Source organism: Micropterus dolomieu, linkage group LG14, assembly GCF_021292245.1.
Source record: "Micropterus dolomieu isolate WLL.071019.BEF.003 ecotype Adirondacks linkage group LG14, ASM2129224v1, whole genome shotgun sequence".
In the NCBI taxonomy this organism is placed as follows: Eukaryota; Metazoa; Chordata; class Actinopteri; order Centrarchiformes; family Centrarchidae; genus Micropterus; species Micropterus dolomieu.
Window position 1 is genome coordinate 8,783,084 of NC_060163.1, and position 26,739 is coordinate 8,809,822.

At 40.8% G+C, this 26,739-nt stretch overlaps 1 protein-coding gene across 2 annotated transcripts in view; it reads left to right on the plus strand.

Annotated features, from left to right (window-relative positions):
- Window positions 1-26,739, plus strand: part of snx29 (sorting nexin 29) — a 356,821-nt gene that overhangs the window by 289,658 nt on the left and 40,424 nt on the right. For both annotated transcript variants that reach the window (XM_046069743.1, XM_046069744.1), the window contains exon 19: window positions 23,149-23,289. In XM_046069743.1, the coding sequence (XP_045925699.1) occupies window positions 23,149-23,289 (141 nt within the window). The remainder of the gene's footprint in view (window positions 1-23,148; window positions 23,290-26,739) is intronic.

Consider the following 26,739-nt stretch of genomic DNA (forward strand, 5'->3'; position numbering starts at 1 on the left):
TCCAGACCTAAACCCAATAGAGAATCTTTGGAGGGAGCTCAAACTCCGTGTTTCTCAGCGACAGGCCAGAAACCTGACTGATCTAGAGAAGATCTGTGTGGAGGAGTGGGCCAAAATCCCTCCTGCAGTGTGTGCAAACCTGGTGAAAAAATACAGGAAACGTTTGACCTCTGTAATTGCAAACAAAGGCTACTGTACCAAATATTAACATTGATTTTCTCAGGTGTTCAAATACTTATTTGCAGCTGTATCATACAAATAAATAGTTAAAAAATCATACATTGTGATTTCTGGATTTTTTTTTTTTAGATTATGTCTCTCACAGTGGACATGCACCTACGATGACAATTTCAGACCCCTCCATGATTTCTAAGTGGGAGAACTTGCAAAATAGCAGGGTGTTCAAATACTTATTTTCCTCACTGTATAAATGGCCCATTCTTTGGTAATAAAAAATAGTTCATTATGTCTTTATACACCACTCAAAACATAGTTATAGATATTATATTGCATTTCTGTCAATAGATCCTCCTAAATATTACACACTGAACCTTTAAAGTGACAGTCCCTTTTATGTGTTGTCACCCCTTCAACATAGGCATGTCTCCCTTGTCATTGGTTGGTACCAACTGTTAAAAAACCTAAATCAGTCCCTAAATATAAATTGCTCCACTTCTAACTTTGTAATCAAGTCTTGTCAGAACTTAGGACATTCACACCCATGATAATAGCACAACTCCTCCATTTAACTAAAATGGTGGTTCCTGAGCTCGTGCCAGCATAAAGTGTATTGGGAACTGAACTCGAGAGCGGCTTAACCGACTCAACTGCTGCTTCTTATTGTATCTGTCAAGTTATCGAGCAAAGTAGACAACGGCGGCTCATTCCCTCGGTGACTGTTTTACTGTGTCTGTCACATTAACAAGGTGTTACACCTCAGCTTTCTCACCGCAGCTGTCCACCGGTTCCCCCCGTGAGACAGAAACACACACACAAACACACACGCACGCACGCACTCAGACATTCAGTCCCCCTGGTTCAGCTTTTTGAGGCTGACTGTCTCACTGACACATGGATAAATGCACACATTGATGCATAAACACACACACATAGCAACGCATGCAAGCGCAGGTACAGTAGACACACTTCTTCATGCTGTCAGGCAGAATAGCACGTACACACACACACACACACACACTCTGTACTGTTATCTGCTCTGTAGCCAGGAGGTACAGCTGTAATGTTAGTCAGGGGAAACCATATGGGACGGGAAGAGACAGGTGACACATCCTCATCTCTAACAGATAGTCAGGACTGGCCGAGCCCAGCTCAACTTATACATAATGGATATAAATTCACAACTCGGGCTGAGAGCAGTCTGACACTTTTTTGTGTGAAATTGTCTCCATCCTCCAGACAGGACAGAACCATGACAATGGCAAATGAGATGCATTGTTTTTATACCTCTTGTTCCTGTTACTTGTATCATCAGACCCACTAGTGCGGATTCTTGGATCAGTGGTGTTTTTGGAAAAGCAGACTCTGACAAAAAACATCAGGAAACACATGGAAAATGTGGAAATTATTTATAATTGGCATTTTCTGAAATAGGTGGTTTTAAAATGTGAAAAGCAGCTCACTTTTAAATTGCAGCACAATGTTGGGAAAGTGATTTGTTCCCTGCAATTTAGCGAGCTTATTTATGTAGCAGGACTTACAGGTGGGAACATCATAATGACGCTGTCATAAAAGTACAGTGATGTGGCACTAAAGCTGTGTGTCGACTAGCCCCAGGTTGTGCAGCTCATGCATTACCATTACATTCAAGTAACAGAGCTAAGCACCTGATTTTCTGAAAGGTAAATACCCCCTTATCTTTGATCTTTTAACAACACTAACCGCTGTTCTGAAGGTATTTCCAGAAGACTCTCTTCCTCTCGCTGTGTGATAAACTGGTATTTTTAATGCCTTCGTAAAGTTTGGCCTCTTTTTCATAAACAAAGGTGGTAGCCAGAAATTCCGTATCTACTTGTTCACTTTGTACAAAGTGAACCAAAATTTTAAGTTATATTATTAGTAATATAGGTATTTATTGATGTGCCATCCCAATATTGTATAATTTTTATGCAAAATAACATTCATATTTTATTATTTTGATTTACAAAAAGAGCGTGAAAGCTACCTGAATCAGGAAACCATTGAGATGGTTAACAAAGACTTTTGGAATTCTGGAAATACCTTCAGAACAGCGGTACATGTTGGTAAATGACCAAAGATCACAGTGTTGTTCAGTGGCCTTCTGGGTTTTCAGAGATGACCAGGTATTTGTTCTGCAGAAAATAAGATGCTCTGTTACTGGAATATAATTGTATAAACTGGGAGTAACCTCCGATATGAAGATGGAGTTTTCCTGTCAACAGACAACAAAAGAAAAGGTTGTCTTATTGAGGGTTTATAGAAAATTATTTACCTAAGGAAATCCCACACTTTTCAGTCCATTAAACACAGTTTGGTTAAAAGTATGTAAAACACATTGGAGTATGCGCATATATACCATGTTTGGTCAATAATCAAAGTTCACCTGCAGTTTTAAAGTCATGGATTGACTCCAGCATCGGACCTGAACATTTTCTATGTGTTGCACCAATTTAGCCTAATTTCTCCCTCTCAATAAGTCTCTGTGAGACTGCTGTCCAGCCCTGGAGCTGGTATAAAGCGCAGCCCATCTGGTGTATTGGATACTTCCCTTCCCAGAGCTATATTCGTCTAATGGCTCCCTATGGAAAGAGCTTTTGTTCTTAGACAGGCTAATGGATGGCCAAGGTTACTGGAGTCATTGTTGTTAAGGTGAGGTTGTTGTGGTGATTGGACACCGGGCCAACAGTCTTAAAGAGCATGGTGAGGAGGAGGCAGGGGTCTCTTTAAAATACCGTCAAGTAGGGGCATAGATTTTTTTCGTCAGTATTTCTCTCATTCTCACACTCGCGCACACACACACACACACACACACACACACACACACACACACACACACACACACACACACACACACACACACACATATGCTTGCAAAATTGAACCAATGATGAGAGCAATGAGCCATAGCCGAAGCTAGAGAGTATTTTAGAAGGCCGAGCCTAAGTTAGGTCACAGCAACCTTGTGTTTGAAAATAAGCACGCTACAAGGTCTATGCTGTTGCTAAACTCACCTATAGAGGAAGAAGGCCTGATCTAACAACCACCTTCACACCACGTGTCTCCCTAAAATGTAGGCTTTCTGCTTACTTCTCTTGCCCTCCTGTGTCATCCCTCCTTCTCTCTGCCCTTCTTTTGCAGCCTCCCTTTGCGTCTCTCTCACCATGCCAGATTGCATGGCATTATGGCGGAGCTAAAACTGCTTGCTCTCCCATTTTCTCTCTGCATTTCATCAGAGCCACTTTTCTCTCCAAACTTTCTGAAATGACTTCCATTTAAAGCTCAGCAAGGCCTGTGGATGGATGATGAGACACAGACAGTGATGGAGAGCAAGAAACTGATGAATTTGCTCCATTATCAGTCGGATTTTGCTCTTTGTGGCACGCCATGCCTCTGGGCCTTCATCCCTCCCTCGCTCCATACCTCCCTGTGCCTCTTTTCCCCTTCTGAACTCATAATGAGAGAATTATACCGGCCGCGGCATATCAGTGTCTTCCTCCCACACAATACCAACAATAGAGGCTATCATGAGAGGAGGGACGGAAGAATCGTATGCACGCCATCAAGGAACACAAGGAGTCTGTTTGGTGTGTGCAGGAGTGTCTTGTGTTTTCATCACCTGTGTATTTTAGGCTGGAATTGTGCTGTGAAAAGAGCATCAGTCAGAAGCGGATGAGAAACTCTTATCTTTTCTCAAGAAATGAAGTGCCGGGTTGTTAAGAGGATGTGTGGAGTTGGGTGTGCAATGAGGTACTTGGCTAAAACTCAGAAACAGAAAAAAAGCACTTTGGGAAAGAAAGCTAAGAACTAAAGGAGAGGTATTTGGATCGAGGGATGGCAACATCTGTCGGTATCACTTTGGTCCACACTGAAATATGTCAGCAAATCTTGGATGGTTTGCCAGGAAATTTGGTACAGACTTTCATGGTAGCCATGAGTACTTTTGCAGTGGTACTTTTACTGGTTGTAACCTTTCTTGTAGCGCCACCAGAAGCCCAGCGTTTACACTTGAAATATATCATCTATTATAAATATAATTTAGTACAGACATTCATGGTTCCCACATAATTTATTCTGACTTTGGTGATCCTTTGACCTTTTGTCTAGCGCCACCATGAGGTTGACATTTGTGTGTTTATTTGCAAATTGTCTTAATCATTTAACATGAAATTTTGTGCACATATATATGACCTCCTCATGATGTCCTTACTTAACTTAACTTTTCATTTGTTGCTAACATCTGTTCAGAATTTGAATCTGCCCTGTACTGATTTGACCACATGCTGTCAAAACAACTTACATCACATTAAAAACCAACTGAACTACTGTACTAACAACTTGAGAAGATTGCCTCACTCTTAGAAGACAAAGTAGTTTTGGACTGTTGTTTTCTGTCAGAGCCTCCCACGATTGGAAAATACTGCAACACATAAGAAACTGTGCCAACCACCATTCCTTCTCCACAACAGAGGGGAAACCAGAAAATATGTTCTCCATAAAATATGATATAGTCTCCCCAAAATCACTGAATAAAGTTGTTGTTCTGTATAGTAATCAGTGAGGCCCAGCCCCAGAAGCACTGCTTTGGGGGGAAACCGAACAAGGTTTGGGGTGGTGAACAACCGAAGACACACCGACTTACCATGCTGTTGCTAGCTAACTAATGAATTTTAGCTCTGTGCCACTAAAAGTTGAAGATTGATTGATGGGATGTTATGATGATAAAGGGTTAAAAAAGGCATTTCATTTTGACTTTAAAGAGTCATATTCACTCCTCAGACTTCCACAACCCTACTACCATACCTTGGCTTATTCTGTCGGTATGGTGCATCCTGTAAGGTTTAAATTTTTCCTCCAGCAATTTTTTTTACCTCGTCTTCATCATATGTGAGAAGGGCAGAGTGTGACAGTGGTTAAGCCTGTGAGCTTTAAGTTCAGGGATAGTCACTGAAGTTCAGCTCATGTTCACATACAACTCAACATAAAAGCCTTTGACTCTAAATCAAGCTATTTAGCTCAGGGTGTTTTACATTTTTCGTGTCAGACACTCTGGGGTAGTCCTGCTGAGAAACTCGCTGCTGTCTGATAGGAGCTTTCAGGTTGTTGATTACTGTGTGTCATACCTGTGGTGCTGCAGCAGCGGGAGGGATATACTTTTTGTATGGCAGCTGACACCATCAAACTATGATAAAGTTTTGTTTGCTAACAAAGAAGAGACAAATATAATTGTGATTACTTGTTGACTTATCTGTACACTTCGATTCGGCTTCTGAATGATTTCGCAAGTTGCATGTGGTGTGAGCTCCTGATAAATGCTGTTTCCTCTTCCAAATTAGGGCATCACTAACCAAAACACACGGAAACATCTTCACACCTCAGTTTACACCAGAAGAGGGGAACAAGGAGCTTTAAAAGGCCTCATCAGCAACTACTTATCCCCTCCAACCACACGTACACAACACATTGCTAACATGCCTGTGATGTTAGGGCAGCATGAAGTGGAAAAGTTTTACCTTCCACAACTTTTAATAATTTGTACAACACCCAAACCAACATTGAATCACAGATAAGTCACCTTCATCTGTTTTAATGTTACAGCTGGCAATGGAGCTAAATGTTATTTAGGAGTTTTGGCCCAACAAACTCACTGTGTTTACTGCCCTTTTCATGGATTTAGCCCTTCATCATCATCCATCTCTCTACCTCTCTCCCCCTCCTCCTTTACTCTCCTTTCCGTTATTATCTGTCTCTTGTTCTTTTTTTCTCAATCAGTCTTTTCTCAATCAGTTCTTTTACTTTCTTACCCCCTCTCTCGTCTTTGCCCTCTGGCCCACTCTTTTGTCAATCTTCTCCCAATCATTCTTAGATGGTTTGGGAGGGTGATGTTGCTCCAGATGATGAGTTCCAGGGCAAAACGGGTGGGACCCTCCCACCTCCACCGCAGTTTGACAACAACAATGAATCACAAATTTATCTTCACGCCACTTCCCAGATGAGACGCAGACAAACACTTTTTTAAAAAAACTTTTACCCACAGAGGAGAAAATGAGGGACCGTCCACTACAAAATCCTATTTTGTTCAAATCTGCTTGTACTTGTGCATCCATGCATGCACATACAAACACAAACACCATCCAAGTACCGAGCAACAGTGGAATGCAGTGTGAATGAAGAGTATGTACATTACAGTATATACAAATATGTGCACGCCAATGTTGAGAACTAGCACCTCTGATCCGACATACATATACATTTAATAGATATATGTGCATATATTCCAAATGAGCAATTCTCTTTGATCAGCAAAAAGCTGAGCCTGTAACTTCCACACAAAGTCAGGGGCTCGCTACAAACTTCTCACTGTTTTAGTTATGCTAATCGGGCTGGATAACGTGTACTATAACTTTCCCCCTCTCTGTCCTTTACACCTTTGTTCTATTTCTTTTTTTATAGAACTGCACTTTGTTTAAGAGGTAATACGGGTAAAAAGCACATGTGCACACGAATCCACTGCATTTTTGAAAAGAACCTTTGTATTATCATTTCTGCATAATATGCTCGTCTTCATGCATAGTACAGTACCTTTTAGCTGTAGGTGTTTGTGTATTCTGAGAGAAAGGGAGTGATAAAGGGTCCCAATTAATAGCAGTTACATAAACCATCCTTCGCTTCCCTGTGCCTCCCAAAGCCTTTTAATATGCACCATATGAAACCACATAAATCAGCCACTCAATAAATAATTGAGACGTCCTCGTTGACACTCTTTCAGATGTGTGCAATGCAATGCGGGAAATGTGTTAGCACCTTTAATTTGTATACAAGCCATTGGGCGTAGCTGGGTTAGCCTCGGAGACTGGTGGCTGCCGAGGCGGTAAGCTTTAAATCCTGACCTGCTCAGTGTGCGTCGCTCTGATTAGCCGGAGGCTTAGACCACATGGTGATGGACTGCTTTAGCTATACAGATGAGATGATACATCCAAATGAATTAATGTGAACTTCGAGTGAGTGTGCGGAGCTGTGTGTGCATGCCGGTGTTGCATTCACAGACAGATGGATGTTCTGTTTTTGAATGCGGGTAATACCGATTATCTTGTGTGCATTTTTTTCTGCGTCCGTGTGTGTTGTCACGCACGTACATGAATCTGAATGTGTGCATGTGAGTGATTATGGTTATGATAATGGCTGGTTGGTGACGGAGGGAGATAACTATTATGTTGATGATGGTAATGATGAATGTTTTACAATGATGATGATGATAATTACAATCGTTGTCTTGGTCTTACTTCCATCACTCATAGATTAAACACCCTCAGGAAGGCACAGAGACTGCTTTTTCTGCTGCACACTGCAACACGGGCACCACATCAACTTCAGCGTCAGTGTAATTTAAATCGCATTTCCATTTTATGCACTTAAGTCAGTGCTCTTGAGAGGTGGTGGTTAGGTTGTGGTTCAGTGTCTTGTTCAACGGCACTTGAACGAGACTCACAGCTGTCGATGAACATGTGTTTGCAATGGCAGGGCTCGAAACTGTGGCCTTTTCACTAGTGTGGGGCGACACATTAAGAAGAACACCCATACAGTCATTTACACAGTGTAATGCAAAATAATACAATAAACACAACCTCTTTCATAGAGCCTAAATGATAACGGATTTTTGAGGCCTTTATCAATACTTTAATTATAAAAATCTAATTACTATGTGGTGTGCTGCCGTGACCTGGGATAGGCTTCAGCCCCCTGCAACCCTGCACATATGCACAGGGGATATAGATGGATGGATGACACTTTGTCTCATTCCAAGTATAAAATAAAACCTAATCAAACCATAAAACATACATACATGTAATCATTCTTCATTTTTGCTGACTTTATAGGCTTCAATGTCCTCTTCTTAGGCATAGACTGGATCTTTTCTCTTCTTGGAAGTTTCTTCTTATGACAACATACCAACTTTTCATGTTATAACAAGAAAAGTTTGTTTTTATGAGACACATTGATTGACGTGTTGTTATAGCAAAGACAGTTTCTTGTTAGAAATAAATTGGCACATCGTAATAAAGAGAAAGCCGTGTCACAAGTTTCTCGTCATATTGTTTTTACTGAGAAAAGTAAATGGCAATTTAAATAGTTTGAAAAAATCTTTAGAAGAAGGCTGAAAATAGAACACATATTGAAAGTTTCTTTTTATCTTCCAATATTCACCAATACATCTGTGAAACCTTACTGGAAAGTGTCCTGGCTCTCCTCTCTCAAGCTTTTATAGTTGAATTCACATTGACACTGTGCTGATTCAACTATATGGTTTGTGGTAGTGTTGCGTTGAACTGCATTGCATGGAGACGAAATGTTACATACACCTTACAATGCACTGCTGTCCAGTATAAAAAAACAAACGGCTTATAAAATTACCCTTGAGTGGGAAATACACCTATCTGACAGTCATCCAGTATTACAGGATTATGTTATTGGAATCCATGGCATTGTACACTTGGTGATTTGACTGTGTACACTCACTATATGACTATAGAGTCTCAGTGCTTTGGTATGAAGCCCTGAATCCTTAAACAGCCCATCATTTGGAATAATGTTGTCTGGTTCATGTGATCAAACCTGTATATGAGATTTTCAGACTTATGTGTTGCAGTTTGATTCATCATGCTATATCTTTTTGTCCCCCCGTTGAACAGTGTCTTTGCCTGTACATCATGTGGATTTGAGCTCTTCTTAACATGGCAAAGAAACACTGAGCTGCATGGTCTCTTGAAGGTCAAGCAGCAGTCATAGCTGAGTTGAAGTCCTGCTGCGTCATTTCATCAGCGAGCCGCCCTCCAATGAAAGCTTCAAAGGGGTATCGTTAGCAGGTGGAAATGGGATGTGAGAGTAGGGGTAGGGACTATGCTTGGCCCTCACTCCCTGTGGGGAAAGATTGGTGGAATCAGGATTTGGCTGGCGATGGTGTTGTCCCCTCGAGGGAGTCAGGAGGCAGTGTGATGATCTCTGCTTTAGCCTGAAGACATCCGATTAGATCTTGGGCTGGAACATAATATTTCAGTCTGCTGCACCTTCCCTCCCCGCGCTGCTCCGCTCTCTATGCCCCCTCTGCCCCCTCTGCTTTGTTACTCTCAATTTATATTTACCCATTTTGTTTGTGTCTCTAATTGTCTGCCTCTTCCTCTCATGCTTCATTTTCCCTATCACTCCGGTTCCCCCCTCCTCCCCTTTCTTTCAGTCTCATTCAGGTCTACTTTGCTCTACATCGTCCACTCCCCGCCCTTACCCTCAATCATTTGCTCACTGGCTTCCTAACTACGCTAAAAGCTAAATTTTCAGGACTTGTCAGTGACGCATTCATTCACATGAAAGAAGGGAGAGAGAAAAAGTCTCCTAGCGCGACTGAGTTTTTAGTCAAGTGTTTGAGGAGGGTCACACAAAGAGGAGGTGTGGGAGGGAGGGAGCTGACAGGAGAAGGGAGTGGGAGATGAAGAGATCAGAAGAAGGGACGCAATTGTGATAAAAGATGGAGATAAGAGCTGCGGCTTGTAATGTTTTCATCCTGCTGTGGCGTCAGACAGTTTTTTCAAGGTAGCCTCCAACTTGGACGTTCATATCTGGTTACCACCCGTGGGTCTTAAAGAACTTGTGCTGAGTCCTCAAGTGATAAAAAGCTTACAGCGTCTGCTGTATTGATGGCTGTTCTATATGAGGAAGAGGGAGCCTGGAAAGAGCTGTTGCAATTCGCCTTCAAAGCCATAATTTACATCACTGGGATCTTTGTCCAGCATGCTCAATGAGCATTCAACCTCCTGACGTTTTGTGCTAAAATACACTGAGAATACTGTGTACTTACCAACAGTGTTCAGACTTTTTCACAGACCTTATTGTACATGTCTCTACCTCTTTCTCTGACTCTGGCAACTGAACATCAAGTGCCACTGGACATTTTGACACTACGGTGTTACTTACAAATTAGCAAGACAGTACAGACAAATTAATCTTCATTAATCTGACTTTAACTCGTGGGCCGTTGGATTTGTTTGTGTAGTTCATCTGTGGTTGTCAGGATTTTCAAAAGGTCAGATGATTTGCAGTTTGGTGACAGAGGACTTGGCCAACGACTATATATATATATATATAACAAGATCTAAAGATCTAAAAAAAACGACATTTAGAGACTATCTGGTGAACATAGAGGAACATTTAGCAGCTTAAGAGCCAGATATTTCCCTCAGGTGCAGTTGGGTCACAGAGGATTTGTCTTCTTTATTGCTTAGTAGGTTTTGTCTTCTTTATTACCTAGTAGGATAACTCATATTGCTTCAAGAAAGCACAGTGCTAATTGCCAGAATGCCTGTATGGCTAACAAATGCTGTAAATTATGCATGAAGTCTAATATGACCTATGGTGTTTGTAACTGGGATGAAGTTACTTCTGAGTTGACATCCTTTTTCATGAAGTGTTTGGCTTATTTTGTCACCTGTATTGTCACAACCTGGCTTAACAGTAAGTGACAAAAGCGGGAAACCACAGAGTCTGAAAATAATAATAATAGATATTTTAATAAGTACATTAAGCAAAATATACAATTGTAGGTATCTGTCAGATCAGTATGTATGCAGTGAATGTGTGAGTGGAGTGTATGGGTGTAGAACACAAAGAACCAAACAGAACAGAATCAGTCGGCAGGCCAGAGGCCTGTACCACGAAGCAGGATTTGAGCTCATCCAGGTAACTTAGGGGTTAATCCTGGGTTTTCAGTACCACGAAGGTGGTTCACTTGTTACCGGGATAGATCGCCATGGTAACTTATGCTGAACAGCTAACCTGCTCCAGAGCAGGTTATGTTCCAGATAAGAGATCAACTCTGTGAAAATGCCGCCTACTGACCAATCAGCTCTCTTGGAAAATGACATCACCATCTGTAGGAAATCCCACAGACTCTATAAGCCAATAGGCTGCTTTATGTTTGCAGCGGTGATGTGGAGAAACTCTTGACTATAGCGATACAATCCTACAGAGACTGATTAAAAGCCTACAGGTTTTTACAGTACAGCAAGATAAGCCTACTTACTGCTTTGAAATGTGTTTAATATTTTTTATTTGCTCCCAGTTCGTTTCACACACCCTGACGCAGCCGTTAAAATAAATAGGTTTTATTTGTCTTATGTGAGGCTGAATATTATGAGCAGTTTGGTAGGAATATTGAAATACAAAATTTTAATATGAACGTAGGCTATCTATTTTAGGTTAATATAGCTTTCTTAGGCCTACTACAGAGACTGTAGTCCTCCCCACCTTTTGCAATGTGGGTGCAAAAGGTGGGACAGTGAGTTTTCAGTAGCCTAAATGTTGAGATTGTCTTTCAACCACTAGCCTATTTGAGCACATTTTATGGCATTAATGGAGTTTTTGTTTCATTGCTTTATGAAGTGTGTTACATAAATTAGTCTAATTTTTGAAGTGACAACATGTTTTTTAAAGTGAGGTGGAAGACCTCACTCGAGTCTTTTAATGTGGAAACACCGACACACAGCCGAGCTGAAAGAATAAGGCTGATATTTTATACAGCTCATAAGAACACTTTAAATGAACGCAATATTATGCCTATGCCTGTTTATTTAGGCATTTACACTCTCTGCGATTTTCTGTCTCCCTGCATGTGTCAGATGCAGGCGTGCAACTTACGTATTTCTGTAGTGTTACAGTTTAATTCACGTTCATGAAATATGACGCTCTGCTGACAATGGACTTGTTCATGTCTGCGTTTGATTATCTGCTGCTAACACCGCCTCTTTTATGTGAACGTACTCCCGGCTGGATTGGGAAACCCTAGGTTGACTTACCGAGTTGATAACCAGCTTCGTGGTACCGCTTATCCCGATCGCGATTGTTAGGGTTAGTTAAGCCAGATACCGAAAACATCCTGGGTATGTTGAACTCGCTTCGTGGTACAGGCCCCAGGAGAAGAGGGAGTCAAATCATCAAACAGACTCCTTTTATAGCCACCTGAGCCACGCCTGCTCAGGTGTGTTGCATATCACACCAGGTATCAGCTCCACCCACCAATTATCTGGATTAAAGGGACAAAACACAGCAAGATACAAAGCACAAGAGAGGGCCCAAACCTGGGGGCGTCACAGTATACATTTTAAATAACACAACTGTCAATGCAGTCTGATTATGCTGCAGAAGTACACGCAGTCTGCCAACCAGCAGTGTTCAACAAAACTCAATCTTTTAAAAGCACCAATATGCACTTAGGGATTGGTAGCAGGCGCTGTGTTGTTTGCTGAGATTTGTAGAGTGATGTGACATTTTCTTCAATTCAAACAGTAAAATAGAAAACAGAATATTTTAATAATAAGTCCCTTTCACAGTGAAGAGCTGTTTTTGACAGGCATATAGGAGAAGCTTTGGTTAGCAGTAAAATGAGTGGAAAAACCCTCCCTTGTCACTCTCTTTTAGTTTCAGTTATTACTTTTTAATAAGAAGGATCCTCTGTGAAACACCAGTTGATTCCTTTTTTCATATTTTACAGACTAATAGAAGCAACACTAAGTGATCTGTTGATTGTGCCACATATTCCCAATTCTTGGAATAATTTCACAACATACAGGAGATGGCTTGTTCAATAATGTATAATGAAATTGTTTCCTTCTGTCATTTGGTCAGTTGAAAATACATAGAGTAGGTGTAACTCCCTTCCCATGGATGTTTTCTTCCTGGTACATTTTTCTTGCCGTAGTAGAACAAATGAAGGGTAAGGTAATGGATGAGGCAGATTTGAGGGAAGGCCTTCTTTTCCCTCTGCATTTAAGAGCTCACCTCTACCTCATAAACCTCCAGCAGCCTCCCTCAAGCAGAGACAAATGCTGTAGGACACACTTAAGGTCAATGCCTTTTTTTTTATCTGCCAAAATAAATATCTCAGCCTTTATTGGTAGACGGGGAGTAGTTATACGTGCGCAACCGAAGAGCTGGGAGGAGGGACGGAAAGTGGAGCTTGCCAAACAATGGAAAGATATGGTTTACCATATAAAGAGTCTTATATGGAGCAGCACCTCTAAATCAAATTAATCAAAAGGACACACAGTAGTCCTTTGGTGTTTGGTGTAGCAGCTTTTTAGCTTTCACTTAGCAACAGAACAATGGAGTTTGGATTATTTTGGTTGAAGTGCCACCCATTGCTTCATCACGCCTGTTCTGCTTGTTGATTTCTTTGTGGACTCAGTCATTCAATCAGTCGTTAATTTCCCCCATTTAATCATTCATGTAATTTAAAAGCAGATGCTCTCATCAAAAGAATGCTTCGTTTATTTTCCGTCCACACGCCTCCATTATCTCCTCCGCTTCACTCTTCCTTTTCCTACCCTCCCACCTATTTTTGTCATGTTTCTTAACAGGGTCAACTGTAGTTGCCCCTTGTCTTGAATGTCTTTAGTTCCTCCCCCTCCTCCTCATCACTCTAACAACGTTTTTTCCACCTACTCCTCCTCGTCTCTTCCTCATTTGTATCCGCTGGTTCTTCCTTTCACAGTGTCTTATTCTGGATGTCTAAAATAAACACCTTTTTCTGCAGTCAAGGTAGTAATCACACTCTCTCTGTCTTTGGCATTGTCTCCCTGTGCCTGTTTTTCCTCTTCTTCTTCTAGTTGTAAGGCTCTTCGAGAAAAGAACGATGGGTGGCAGTGACGCAGTAGATAAGACACATGCCTTTGGTGTGAGAGACCTGGGTTTGATTCCCACTGCGCAAGACACTAAACCCCTAGTTGCTCCAGTGGCGTGCGACCTCTGACATATATAGCAATTGTAAGTTGCTTTGGAAAAAAAGGGTCAGCTAAAATGATTAAATGTAAAGGTTGAATTGTTCACAGTGACTATGTATCCCTACTTGCTAACTAGCAGAAAGTTTAAAGAACAGCAGAGGATGACGAAATTGAGTTTAGCAGGTATTTGGTTATAAATGGATAAATTGAAATTTTGACCTGATGATGGGAGTAGATGTCAGAGCATTACAGAGTTATTACAACTGAGCCTCTTGGGAAGAGGAAGGCCCGTACCAAATTTCATAGTAATCCATCCAACAGTTGATGAGACATTTTACTCAAAACCACAAATGTCAACGTCATGGTGGCACTACAGGAAAAGTCAGGGGATCACCAGTCATTAGGATTCAATCTATGGGGGACTGCAGATGTCTGTATACAATTTCATTGGAATCCATCCTGTAGTTGTTGAGGTATTTCAGTCTGGACCAAAGTGATGGATCAAGTGACCAACTAACATTGTCCACCCTAAAGGCGCACTGCTAGCATGACTAAAAAGCAAGGTAAGATAATAAAGACTTACCTTGCCTTGCCTTTTGCTTCCCTGGACAGGGGTTTGTAGGCACAAGACAAGGATGCACACATACATTCATTTTTTTGTGGCCCTTTGATACTGTCCCCTTTATCCAACCTCCTAATGGATTCTATTTTATGCCTAATTGGGCAAATGTTTTGGCCTACAATGATCTGTGAAGAGGGAGGGGGGATGACATAAAGCTCTTCTGCCTTTGCGTTGGTTTGACTTGGCTCACTCTCTTCTTTTGCTCACTCATTCTCTCTCTCTCAATAAAAACACACACACAAGACATCATGTTACCTCTTATCTATCTCTGGGGCTCCAAAGCTTTGTTGTTTGCTTTCCTCTTTTCTAATTGTTTTTCATGCTTTCAAATCATGGCCTTGCCATGAAAAGCCGCTGATTTCTTTCTGAAATTCGTTGCTGTAGTTTTTGTTTGTTTCTTCCTTCTGGTCTGATCAGCGACTTCAACCAGTGTTAAATTTCTTTAAAGTCAACCAGAATATGTTGGAACAGATCAGAAGAAGGTGGATTTTTTGACTCATTGTGTTTTTAAATCTGTTTGGACACCGGTCAGCCACAGTACATTGGTCAAAGGAGACGTCGGCCATCTTGTGCCTGTGCCCTGCAGTTGCGTAGTCTTCCAACTGTGAAGTGAGCAAGAGGGCTCTTTGTGTGGGTCTCCTGTGGTGCTGGAAATGGGTTTGCACACAGTTTGTACCACAGTCGGCGCTCCTACAGTTAGCCTGCCTGTCAGATGGGGGAACAACAGACCAGGGTCTTCTCAGAGAGATACAGCAGGGAGAGAGACATCATTATCATCTGCAATTTTCATCTGTGGCTCTCGACTATTCCTGGTTCCACCTGCTTGTTGGAATACCCTCAGGCTAAAGATCCAGTTTAATGTCAAGCAAAGAAAAACCTGCAATTATCCGTTCACAGACGTCCTGTTTCAGATCTTTATTTCTGAAGTTAGTACCTGCATATTTCACGATATGCAGGTACTCTCTCCCTCGGCAAGCTGTCGTGCTGTTTCTGTTACCTTGGATAAGATTCTTTTCAACTTCATGTGGGCTATTACCAGGTGCTGGTATTTCTTCACACATTTTACACATGCAATTAGTTACTTTGAATCATGCACAATTGTGGATTTGTGGATGTAGACCTCAGACCAGCCTGCAGTTGCCGAGGTGTCAGTTAATGGGGATCGTAATGAATAAATGAAAGACCATGCAAAGCCTTTTACATCTGAGTGGGCTGGGAAAATGCAGAGCACAGCTTCTATTATAACTAGGCATAGTTAATGTCATTTGATAACTGCCATCTGACATTGACTATCACAAACAGGGGAACTGAATTCTTTCTTTTGGTTTGTTTGCTGTCTGTTGGCCATTTATTTAACCTGTCTTTATCATTTCTACGTGTATATGTATTGAGCCTCAGCTAAAAGTGAGGGTCCTGTTAAATGTCACCATCGACCTATGGGAATTAGTCTTCGTAATCGCCGAGTCCCAAAGCTCAGCTTTAATGGTACAGTGTGTATGGATTTTTTTTTTTAACCTTTATTTATTCAGGGGAGCTTCACTGAGAGGAAGCCTCTATTTTGCAGGAAGGCCCTGATCGCATTCACTCCTGGAAGCTGCCCATTACAACTAAGCAGCCTTGCTTATGGGCCTTGCTCAAGGGCACCTCAGTGGTGGTAAATTTCCACACCCAGATTTTATCCTGCCGGTCCGGCACAAGCTCGCTTCTCTAACCTTTGGGCCACGACTGCCCAGCCTTGAGACTACTCTCCACCTATCTAATTCATACTCCAAAAATGGGCAGCATGTCACGTCATACCTGCTGCTAACTGCTAGTTAGCTCAGTAATCTATGCAGCTAACTTAGCAGTCTTATTAGCTGTTTCGTCCTGAATGGGCACCAGAACTGGTGCCGGAGGAGCAGGCAACAGATCTGGGCTCATCAGCCTCTCACTGAATCGAACACAGCCTCCAAGACCAAAGGAGGCCAGTTGGATGACAGGGAATACAGTACTTAGGTGATTGACAGCGGCTCCAACCAGGACTTACCATACCGACTCCGGGGACGTCAAAGGCACGGTGGGTTCAGGTGGGGACAGCAGAGGAGCAAGAGGGAGGTCAGGCATCCATGTAGAGCCAGGATATTTTCACATCTAACTGTGAATTAAGGGTTTATTTCAACCAAAACAGAGTTGGTGGTTGTTGGAACAATGGAAAGACTAACCAAGGTGGATTTGGTGAGTTTTATTTTGGTTCTGTCAAGTTTGAATGAAATGTGTTTTATGAGTTTTATGAGTTAACAAGGCAATTAGTTTGGTGAAAGAGAGAAACTTGAATTCAGAAGGTTGTATTTTTCAGTTCGATAAGCAAAATAGTCCGATAGTACCTATCTCCTCTCGAGACACAAGTGATATATTACGAGACAGGACGGATTGGGGCTAGCTGGTTAGTATGCTAACTTCAGTAGATATCTCTGCAACACAATACATCTTTGACATAACATCAGAAGTGTTACTGTTTTACATTCTGTTGATCATGTAAGTTAGGCCATATCATACACATTGTACCTTTTAATATTTCATCTAACTTAATGTCAAACCATTACTTCCTTGCTGCTCTGATGACTTGTAGTTGGCAGCTGTATTATTAATATTTTCTCATTGGGTCCTCTAATATTACTACTCACACTGGTGAATTCTTGTCCTTTTTACATCTGCTGATTTCCAACAGAAGGATTTTAATCTCTGCGATGTGAAATTCCTCTTTTTACTCTTGGTTAGGGATGCGGATTGTTCATTTTTTCATTGATATAGATTGATATTGACTTTATTGATACCACTATTGATACTTTTCTATTATTTGGTGACGTTATTTGGTAAGTTGAGACCCAACGGCAGCCAGATTTGGTGGTGTTTCAATTTGAAGACCGTCAAAAGTACTACATTTTTACTTTAACTGAGGTCCTCTGTCGTTGTGTTCCCCCCTTACAAGAAATTAACTTGGAACATAAAAGGTATTTCACTTCCTCCTTAATCTTTGGCTGTAGTGAAGTTAAGCCAAGCGTTTGACTGCCTTCTGTTTTAACTAATCCAGCTGTCCACACCAACCACATTATACATCATCCGTAAACGACATAAATCAGTGTTCTTGCATGAGGGCCATTTTTGGCATGAATGTAAAGCATATTATCGGTCACTGTTACAGTTACAGTCTATATATTTAATCTTTTGTTGTAGTACCCTGTATTTCTGGGCCCATTTTGTCTTATTCCTGTGGATTACTGCTCAAATGTAGACGGCATCTTTCTAGAGTAGACAGGTGATTTCGCAATGTCACCCAAATATCAACAGGAAACCAACCACTGACTCTAGGCACTGAGCACTTATTTCTAGACTCCCTTTTTGCACCTGAAGTAGGTGAGTCGGCTTTGTGGCAAAAGTTAGTATGAAAGAACTGCAGCAAAAAAATTGCAGATATTTCAGTAACCAAAGGTGAATATTCTCTTATGTTGATTCATTGAGGTTATATTTTCATCACAGCCATTATTACACTTTCTCAGATATTCTCATAAGACTCAAATACAGACAATAGGACTGTGTCTATCACAGTTGAGCAGCCAAAACCCATCAACCCTTTTCCATGAGGTCCCGCTGAACCATGATTAGACGCCCTGTCCCCGTTAGAAGATGGGTTTTATTGGAGATATCAAAGCGCCGGTGCTCAAATATTCAAAGATGCCGCAGTTTGGATGTCGCCAAGATTTTTGTCAGATAATTATTTGTGATTAGTCAGGAGGAGGGAGCTGGTAGCTGTGCAGAGGCTAATGTGTTGCCATAAATAAGCATGCCAATGAGACAGTGTAAAGTGGATTAAGCTTGCTGTGCTAATACTTGCATATGTGTGGAGCCATTTGATATCTAAGAAACTACAGACACTCTGGGGCGGATCCTCTCATCACATCTCTTAATGTGTATTCAGACCCAAGAGACAATATGTGGCTACAATATGTAGGCACATAAGGACGTCATTTTGTCATACCAGTCATTGTAGTGTGGTCTTTGAAGCAGGATTTCCAGAACGTTCGATATGCATACCGAACGGATGCATGTAGGATTGTGACATTTTACTCTGGGACGTCATATAACACACACTCTAAATTAGAGGTGAAATCAGATTAAAATGCATTGCTTTATCTGGAAATGTATCATTGTTAAGTATTTGACATGCTTGTCTAGGCTTTCTGTTCAGCAGACCATATGGAATATTTAAAACACAGCCCTTGCTTTACTCAGTTAAACAATTAGTGTATGGAATATATCATGAAATGGTTAGATTTCAACGTAACACTTCTTGAATTACTTAGTGTGGCTCTGACTTTCACTTCAAACTGGCATATTTTACAATGATGGAGTTATTGAGGCAATGGATGAAGATGGAAATTCAGCTTTACAATGTTTTTACACACTTGCTTATGAGATTGTGTAGGTAATGGAAATGAATCAATCTGCTTTTGCACATAAACGTAACATTTGTCCAGGCTAAAGTTGTGAATTTTGGAATATTGATCTAGATATATATGGTTATCTCTCAAAAGCTGAAAATTTGCCAAATAGCTTTTATATCATATACAGTAGACTTGAAAAATTGTCATAACTCCATAACAAAGTCAAAGCAGTTTTGGTTCATCCTGAATAAGGCATTCAGTATGGCCAAGTTAGTCAACTATTGAAGAAGCAAGAAGAAGGCATAACACATACACACACAACCAGACCACAGCAAGTCAGCTCTTCTCTTAACTTGCAAAAAATAAGTTGGTGAACACTTAAATGTGCATCTGTAGGTCAGACATAAAGTGCTGAGATGACTAGTCTGCAGTCCATTAGCGGCCTTGTCTTCTCCCATCTTGTCAACCACTGCTGTCATTTATCGGATTCGTGTCTTTCCTTTAGTGCTGCTACTCTTTATACAGCCCCCCATGAGCGGACCAAACTACAATAACTAACTTGCCATCATCTCACGCAGTATTTTTGTCTCATGTCTCTCCCTCCAACGTGCCTATAAATTATACCTGTCTGTTCTTTATTGGTTGATCTTCTAAAGTCAATGGGCACAGTGATTGGAGTACTTCTGTTTCACATCAGAGAGTAGTTTTCATTCACGATAAGGTCTATGAGTTCGTACCACTGTATAAAAATCTTATTACCCTTGAGCATATTATTTTTCTATTCTGTGATTATACTGTAGAAAAAGTGAGCATTAATTGATGAAGACAGATAAGCAAGCACAGGATAAGAAAATAACATCATGGTGTTCTTTCTCACCTCCCACTCGCTCAGTAGATGTCCATTTAAATGATGGTACATGCCTTTAGATGATTTATTCAACTATACTGTGAAGTGTAATTTTCTGATATCTTTTTATAACATTAGCGATGTCTAGACATGTCTGTCTGACACTGAAATATTAACAACGAGACATTTAGGACCCTGGGGGTTTTTTGATTCTTTTTAGGGGTGCTCGAGCACACCTCAATTTCAAAAATAAATCCCAAAAAATTATTATTATTTACTGAAATATTATTATTATTTTCAGGCCTTAATTTGTGCCGGATCCTGCTGGTGTAACCTTTTTGGTTGGATCCTGAAAATATGCAAGCCCCACATATACTGGCAGATGCTGGCCAGTGGTTTAATGCTTTGTCAAAATATTTTGGCATATGATTACTGTAAACCCTACAGCTGAGCGGGTGTCTGAAGTGGGTGTTTGTGCTGTGAAATGGTGAAGTAAGTCTGGCTAAACTAGGAATAATTGTGTAGGTGTGGCGCTGTCCAGAGCACTGAAACAGAGCGGAGGAAACTGATAGATAGAAAGACAGACATTTCGTCCGGGTTGTAGCAGCAATCAGCACACAGAAGGGACATGTCAAGGAAGTGAACGGACAGACAGCCAGAGAGAGAGAGGTTTTGAATGTTGTTGAAATTGTGAATGCTCTGATTAATAAATATAAATAAATAATACTTTGTTTTTGATGTGTTAGTGACATTTATTTCTCCCCCTGACCCGCTAAAAGAGCACCCTCTCTTTGTCCCCGGACCTCCTGATCCAGAAATTAAGCAATGTGAGATTTAATATCAGCACCGTCCATCACTTCCTTGTGTGGGTACTGTTAAAGTTAGTTAATGTTGTTCATGACACACACAAAGTTATAGCAAAGTCGATTGCGTAAATAGTTGGTAGTTGCTCAGAGATGATCGGCTAATGTTAGCCCTTTGAGCTAGTCTGCATGCATTGCACACTTAATAAGCTAACTGATGCATTTTATTATTTTAGTCAAAGTAGTCACAATGTTTGTTATTCTGATAAAATTGGGCCTTGTGTAAATATACAATACATTTATGGACAGTGAATTTAAGCATCTTCCTCAGTTTTGCTCTGTTTAAGATGCAGCATGAATTTTCCAAGGCAGCAAAGACGTTGGCCTTTTTCAATTCTTTATGACCCCAAAGAAATGTCTGTTTTTCCATCCAATTTTTTTCTCAGCAAAATAGCCAGATTCAGGTGAGAGAGTAAGGTCAAATGATTTTACCTGAGTGCATTGCCCACAGGACCCGATATTCAGTTATAATGATATAATATTTGCCTTTTGGTTGGCAACACAAAATGGGAGAGAAGAGAGAGAGAGCAGGATGGATGCATTGTCTAGCTGCATACAATACATATTTGTGTGTGATTGACAGTGCAAAGAGGGAGAGGGGAGGATGGACTGAAAGAGGACAGAGAGAGAAAGCGAATGAGAGCAGGAAGAGCCAGGTGAGAGTGTGAAGAATAGTGAAGTCAAGATTGATATATGTCACAATCTCATTAGGGGCTGAGCCCCCCTAAAGGTCTGATCCTAGAATAGCCCCTGTTTAGGACAGCTAGAAAAGCTTCAGCTGTCAGTCTCCTCTTAATGGCTGTCCAAAATGTCATTGACATTTTTCATGTTTGCCATGTAACCTAGACTGCAGAGTAGCATGCATGCTGACAAAAGATCACTGAGTAGAAAAACAGTCACTGCAAAACAAAAAGACCTATCATTATTCACTTGCTTCTATGTCCATCAAAATATCTTTGGGGTTAACATGAACACAAAATGTAGTCCTGTACTATAGCTATGACAGTCTGTCTTCACTTCTAAAAAAAGGGCATTAAATGGGCATTAAACGCCTTTTCACAAGTGTCATTCAAATAAATGCCTTAAAGCCAAATAATCACAGTCATAGCCCCAAATGCCTTTATTTATTTCATACCAATCATGATACGTAGAATAGTGACTTCTTTTTTTAGCCACGCTTCATTGTTCTGGGGATGGAAATATCTCGACAACTGTGTGGTGTGTTGACTTAACATTTTGTGCATACATTTATGGTACCAAGCAAATTAATCTTAACTTAAATGATGACTTTTCAGTCATCCAGTAAAATGTCTCAACATCTACTGATCTATGAATAGGCTCAAATTTGGGCAGGACACTATCATTGTTTAAATGTTACGAGACAACAGACGCCCTGCGATGGAGTGGCGAACTGTCCAGGGTGTCTCCGCCTTACACCCGATGTCAGCTGGGATTGGCTCCAGCCCCTTGCGACCCTGTACGCAGGATAAGAGGTTGACGATGGATGGATGGATGGATGTGTTTTACGCTTGAAGAGTCCCTTCACCTTTAGCGCATGCTGTTGTGGCATGTTGGGGTGACACCCTTAAGTCCATCCATTTCATTCTTGTTACTTGAATTCTTGTTTATTACTTCTTTTATTTTTTTGATGATGACCATAATGGCCTCTTCTAATGGCATCATGGACACTTTCAGGACTGTGTGTGTGCAAGGGAACATGCAGTTCAATATTATGCCACAGTTTTGCCTTTTGTTTACTTTTTCTTATTTTCTTTTTTTTATATGCTTGATGCCTAGGTACATTTTGGTCGATTTTTAAATCAATTTCTGTTTTCATGTACTCATATCACGTCTGTATTTTTTTGTGGTCGGGCATTTTAAAATTGAATTCTCAAAAGCCGTTCTGCTCTCTCTTTGTCTCTGTGCGTTCCCTGTTTTTCTACTGTGAAAATGGAACCCATCTCCCGCTCTCTTTCTTGTAATAGGCTCATCTTTCCTTCTCTCTATCTTTCGTGAGTCTGAATAAAGCAGCTAATGGTGCATGGAAATGGTGCCAGCACAGTCACGCCGATAGACAGACTCTTTCACTGTTCTGTTTTACAGTATATAAGTGAAAATACACATTTACAAGGATGAAGAGAAGTCATTATTTTACCCCTCTCATTCATTTATTGTAAGGCAGTGTATAAGCTTGATGACAAATATGTGAACTGAAAAAAAGAAAAAACTATTTTTTTTATCTTCTAGGTTACCTGATAACTGAGTTCTGGTTTAGTTTGCTTCTCATAGGGGGGAAAGCCTGTACAGCATGCTGGTTACAGTTGTAACTCTGAGGTTTCCTCTACAGTAATGCATTTCATTAATGCTTTGAGGACTTTACAGGACATGCTACTGCTGCCGCTGCTGATTGTCATAATGACGATGTGTCTTTCAGGTGTACATTCGCATCCTGGACAACGAGTGGAATGTGTATAGGCGTTACACCGAATTTAGGGAGCTGCACAACAACCTGAGATCCCAGTTTCCACAGGTGGACACCTTCAACTTCCCACCCAAGAAAGCCATAGGGAACAAGGTGAGCTAAAAGTCACCATCACCTGTTTGTGTGACTGCTCTCTCTGTGACTGTGTCTCTGTGTCTCCCTGTAGAGTAGTGGCACATAATAGATAATGTTTGATCCTTTCTGGACACTGCTGATTGCTGTTGCTATGTCTACTAAGCTCTCTCAAACCCCCTAAAATAATAAAGTTAGCTAATGAAATGCTTCTATGCCTTAAGAGTAAAACTGGGTTAGCTTATTACTGTAGGTACAGTAGTTAGCCGGACATGATAACATTTGCAGCTTATGGTAAAGTGGGGCTGGACAATAAAACAATAACAATAATTATCACAATATAGTTTTTTTCAGTAACAATATAACAAATGTTCAATAAATGTTCAACAAGTGTTTGATTTTATTCACTTGAATCATACATGTATTAGGACTTTTTTTATTTTGTTGAGGAAAAAGTACTGAAAAAGCTTTTACTTCATTTTTCTATAGGCATATTTTTGTTTTGAATGTTCTTCCTCAGACTTGTGAAGTGCATCAGAGTTGACCATAAAGAAAAGTTGAAACTACAATTAACCATCAGGTTTCTTCAACTTTCACTCAGTAGCAAAAATCAGCCTTTAAACTCAAATGAAATAGATTTGATACTTATCGTGATAATTATCGTAATTGAAAGATATGAAACTTTTTATTGTGATAACATTTTTGGCCATATCATCCAGCCCTATGTTAAAGCAGATGTTTAATGCATTCTTTGTACTTTTGCTCTTGTGTTTTTTTGTTTTGGAAAGGTTAAAAACTCTTTAAACTCTCCATACTCTTTAAATGAAGAGTATAGCTCTTGTCTGTACACCGGTTTGTCATTTAGAGATTTCCACATTTGGAAATTCTAGGAGAGTGAAACGGTTGAATCATTTTATCCCTACTCAAGTTATCAGAGGGCTAAACCGGAAGTTAGCCGGTATGATGGCGGAAATATCTAATGTGCTTGTTCCTGTGGGGCAGCACAATCCGGAAGATAGAGGTGATTTTATGCCCAGAAGTCAAAGTTTTTGGCTTTATGCGCCTCTGAGCAGCTTTCAAAAGAATGTACAGGGGTCCCGTCTCCAACTCTGTATCCTGTTCTCTTTATACATACATAAGTTAACCACCACCAGTTCCCTGAAGGCACTTCACTCACATCACTCCTCCACTTCCACCTTCTTTTTCTATTTTGCTGACACACATGCAGCCTCACTCTTCATCTATAAGGGACAATTGCTGCTCCAGGTCCCCATGGCTCATTTACCTCTGTAGTTACTAGGAGAACTACCAACTCTCTCTCTCTTCCTTACCCCTCGCCTCTCTCCCTCCTCTTCATCCTTTTCTGTCCTGTCACCCTCTAGACTGTGGGGGATAATTTGGTTCTGACCCCGATTCTTTGGCTGGTTGGATTTGACACTGCCACAGCCAAAAGCTATGGTCTAACTCCCCACCTTCAAAGACACCGTGCTTTCACGGCTAGAAACTGGACTGAACGCTGAGTTGCAGCGGCTGCAAATGAGGTTGTGTTTGTGTGTGTTTGTGTTTGCGCACGTGCGTGTCTGCATGACCATGTGGGATCATGTGAAAGTGCATGTGTCTGTCAAAGGCCTTGACAGTCAGAGTCATTGTGTTCTGGAAAGCTCTCTGAAAGCCCATTACACTGCAGGTCTGTGTGAATTATTGGTTTTCACCATTTCCAGGAATTCAGCCGGCACTGCAAAGAAAGCAGCCCTGGCTTTGTTACACTCTGACCACATTTCAAAGCAGGGACACCACACGTTGCTGGAAAGATCAGCACACACGGAACCCTTACCTTACTCTTCCTGTAACGTGTAATGGTTATATCAGAGTAACTTAACACCAATCTGACCTCCAGTGGTTGAAGGTTACGCCTGGTTGCGGTGATGTCAAAGTGTACTCAGGATGTAGTCAGTACTTTGTGATGTCACTGTTGTGTATGGTCAGAGGTGCAGCAGACTTGCTGCATTTTGGAGACCGGCTTTTGATCCACTTGTCTTCCAGTTTGATACTAAAACCTAAAATTATATAGACAGGACCGTAAATCTCTCTCCCTTTCTTGTTTCATCTTACACCAACAGGGGCCCATTTCACCAAAGCCATTATTTTGTGAGCACTGCTTGCACACCATGTTGCAAATGGCGGCATCATAACGTTTCACAATTGATTGTTGCTCACAAAAAAACATGGCTGTCACTTACTCATGCATGGGTCATAAGTATGGCATTTGCTTTAATTGGTGAAAATGAGCTGGAGGAAATGACACATTGCAAATAGCACCTTGGTCTTTATTAATCGTTAATGAATTGTTCCATTGTGTAAGAACATGTATGTGGAAAACACTTTGACTCTCATCTGGATGTAGTTAGTCTGTCCTTCCATGTTTAAGGATTTAAGGTGCATTGCTACAACGTCCTTGACCAAAAATATGGGCTTCAAGATCAGTCATTAAATTAGTCGTCGTCCACCTGTTGTTTTGCTCATTTTACAATTGTAGACCTTCTTTGATCTGAAAATACTTGAGAGAATGAGAAAGATTTGTTATTAGAAAATGTATCTTGAACAATATAAGCAGCTCCATGTTTTGGCTGGTGTTTTCTTTGAACTTTGTTATTAATACTGCTTGCAAGTCAACTCAAAATGTGGGGAAAATCTCCTCCTATATACAGGTGCTGGTCATATAATTAGAATATGATCAAAAAGTTGATTTATTTCAGTAATTCCATTCAAAAAGTTAAACTTGTATAATGTATACATTCATTCCACACAGACTGATATTTCAAGTGTTCATTCCTTTTAATTTTGATGATTATAACTGACAACCAATGAATACCCCAAAATCAGTATCTCAGAAAATTACAATATTGTGAAAAGGTTCAATATTGAAGACACCTGGTGCCACACTCTAATCAGCTAATTAACTCAAAACACCTGCAAAGGCCTATAAATGGTCTCTCAGTCTAGTTCTGTAGGCTACACAATCATGGGGAAGACTGCTGACTTGACAGCTGTCCAAAAGACGACCATTGACACCTTGCACAAGGAGGGCAAGACACAAAAGGTCATTGCTAAAGAGGCTGGCTGTTCACAGAGCTCTGTGTCCAAGCACATTAATAGAGAGGCGAAGGGAAGGAAAAGATGTGGTAGAAAAAAGTGTACAAGCAATAGGGATAACCGCACCCTGGAGAGGATTGTGAAACAAAACCCATTCAAAAATGTGGGGGAGATTCACAAAGAGTGGACTGCAGCTGGAGTCAGTGCTTCAAGAACCACCACGCACAGACGTATGCAAGACATGGGTTTCAGCTGTCGCATTCCTTGTGTCAAGCCACTCTTGAACAAGACACAGCGTCAGAAGCGTCTCGCCTGGGCTAAAGACAAAAAGGACTGGACTGCTGCTGAGTGGTCCAAAGTTATGTTCTCTGATGAAAG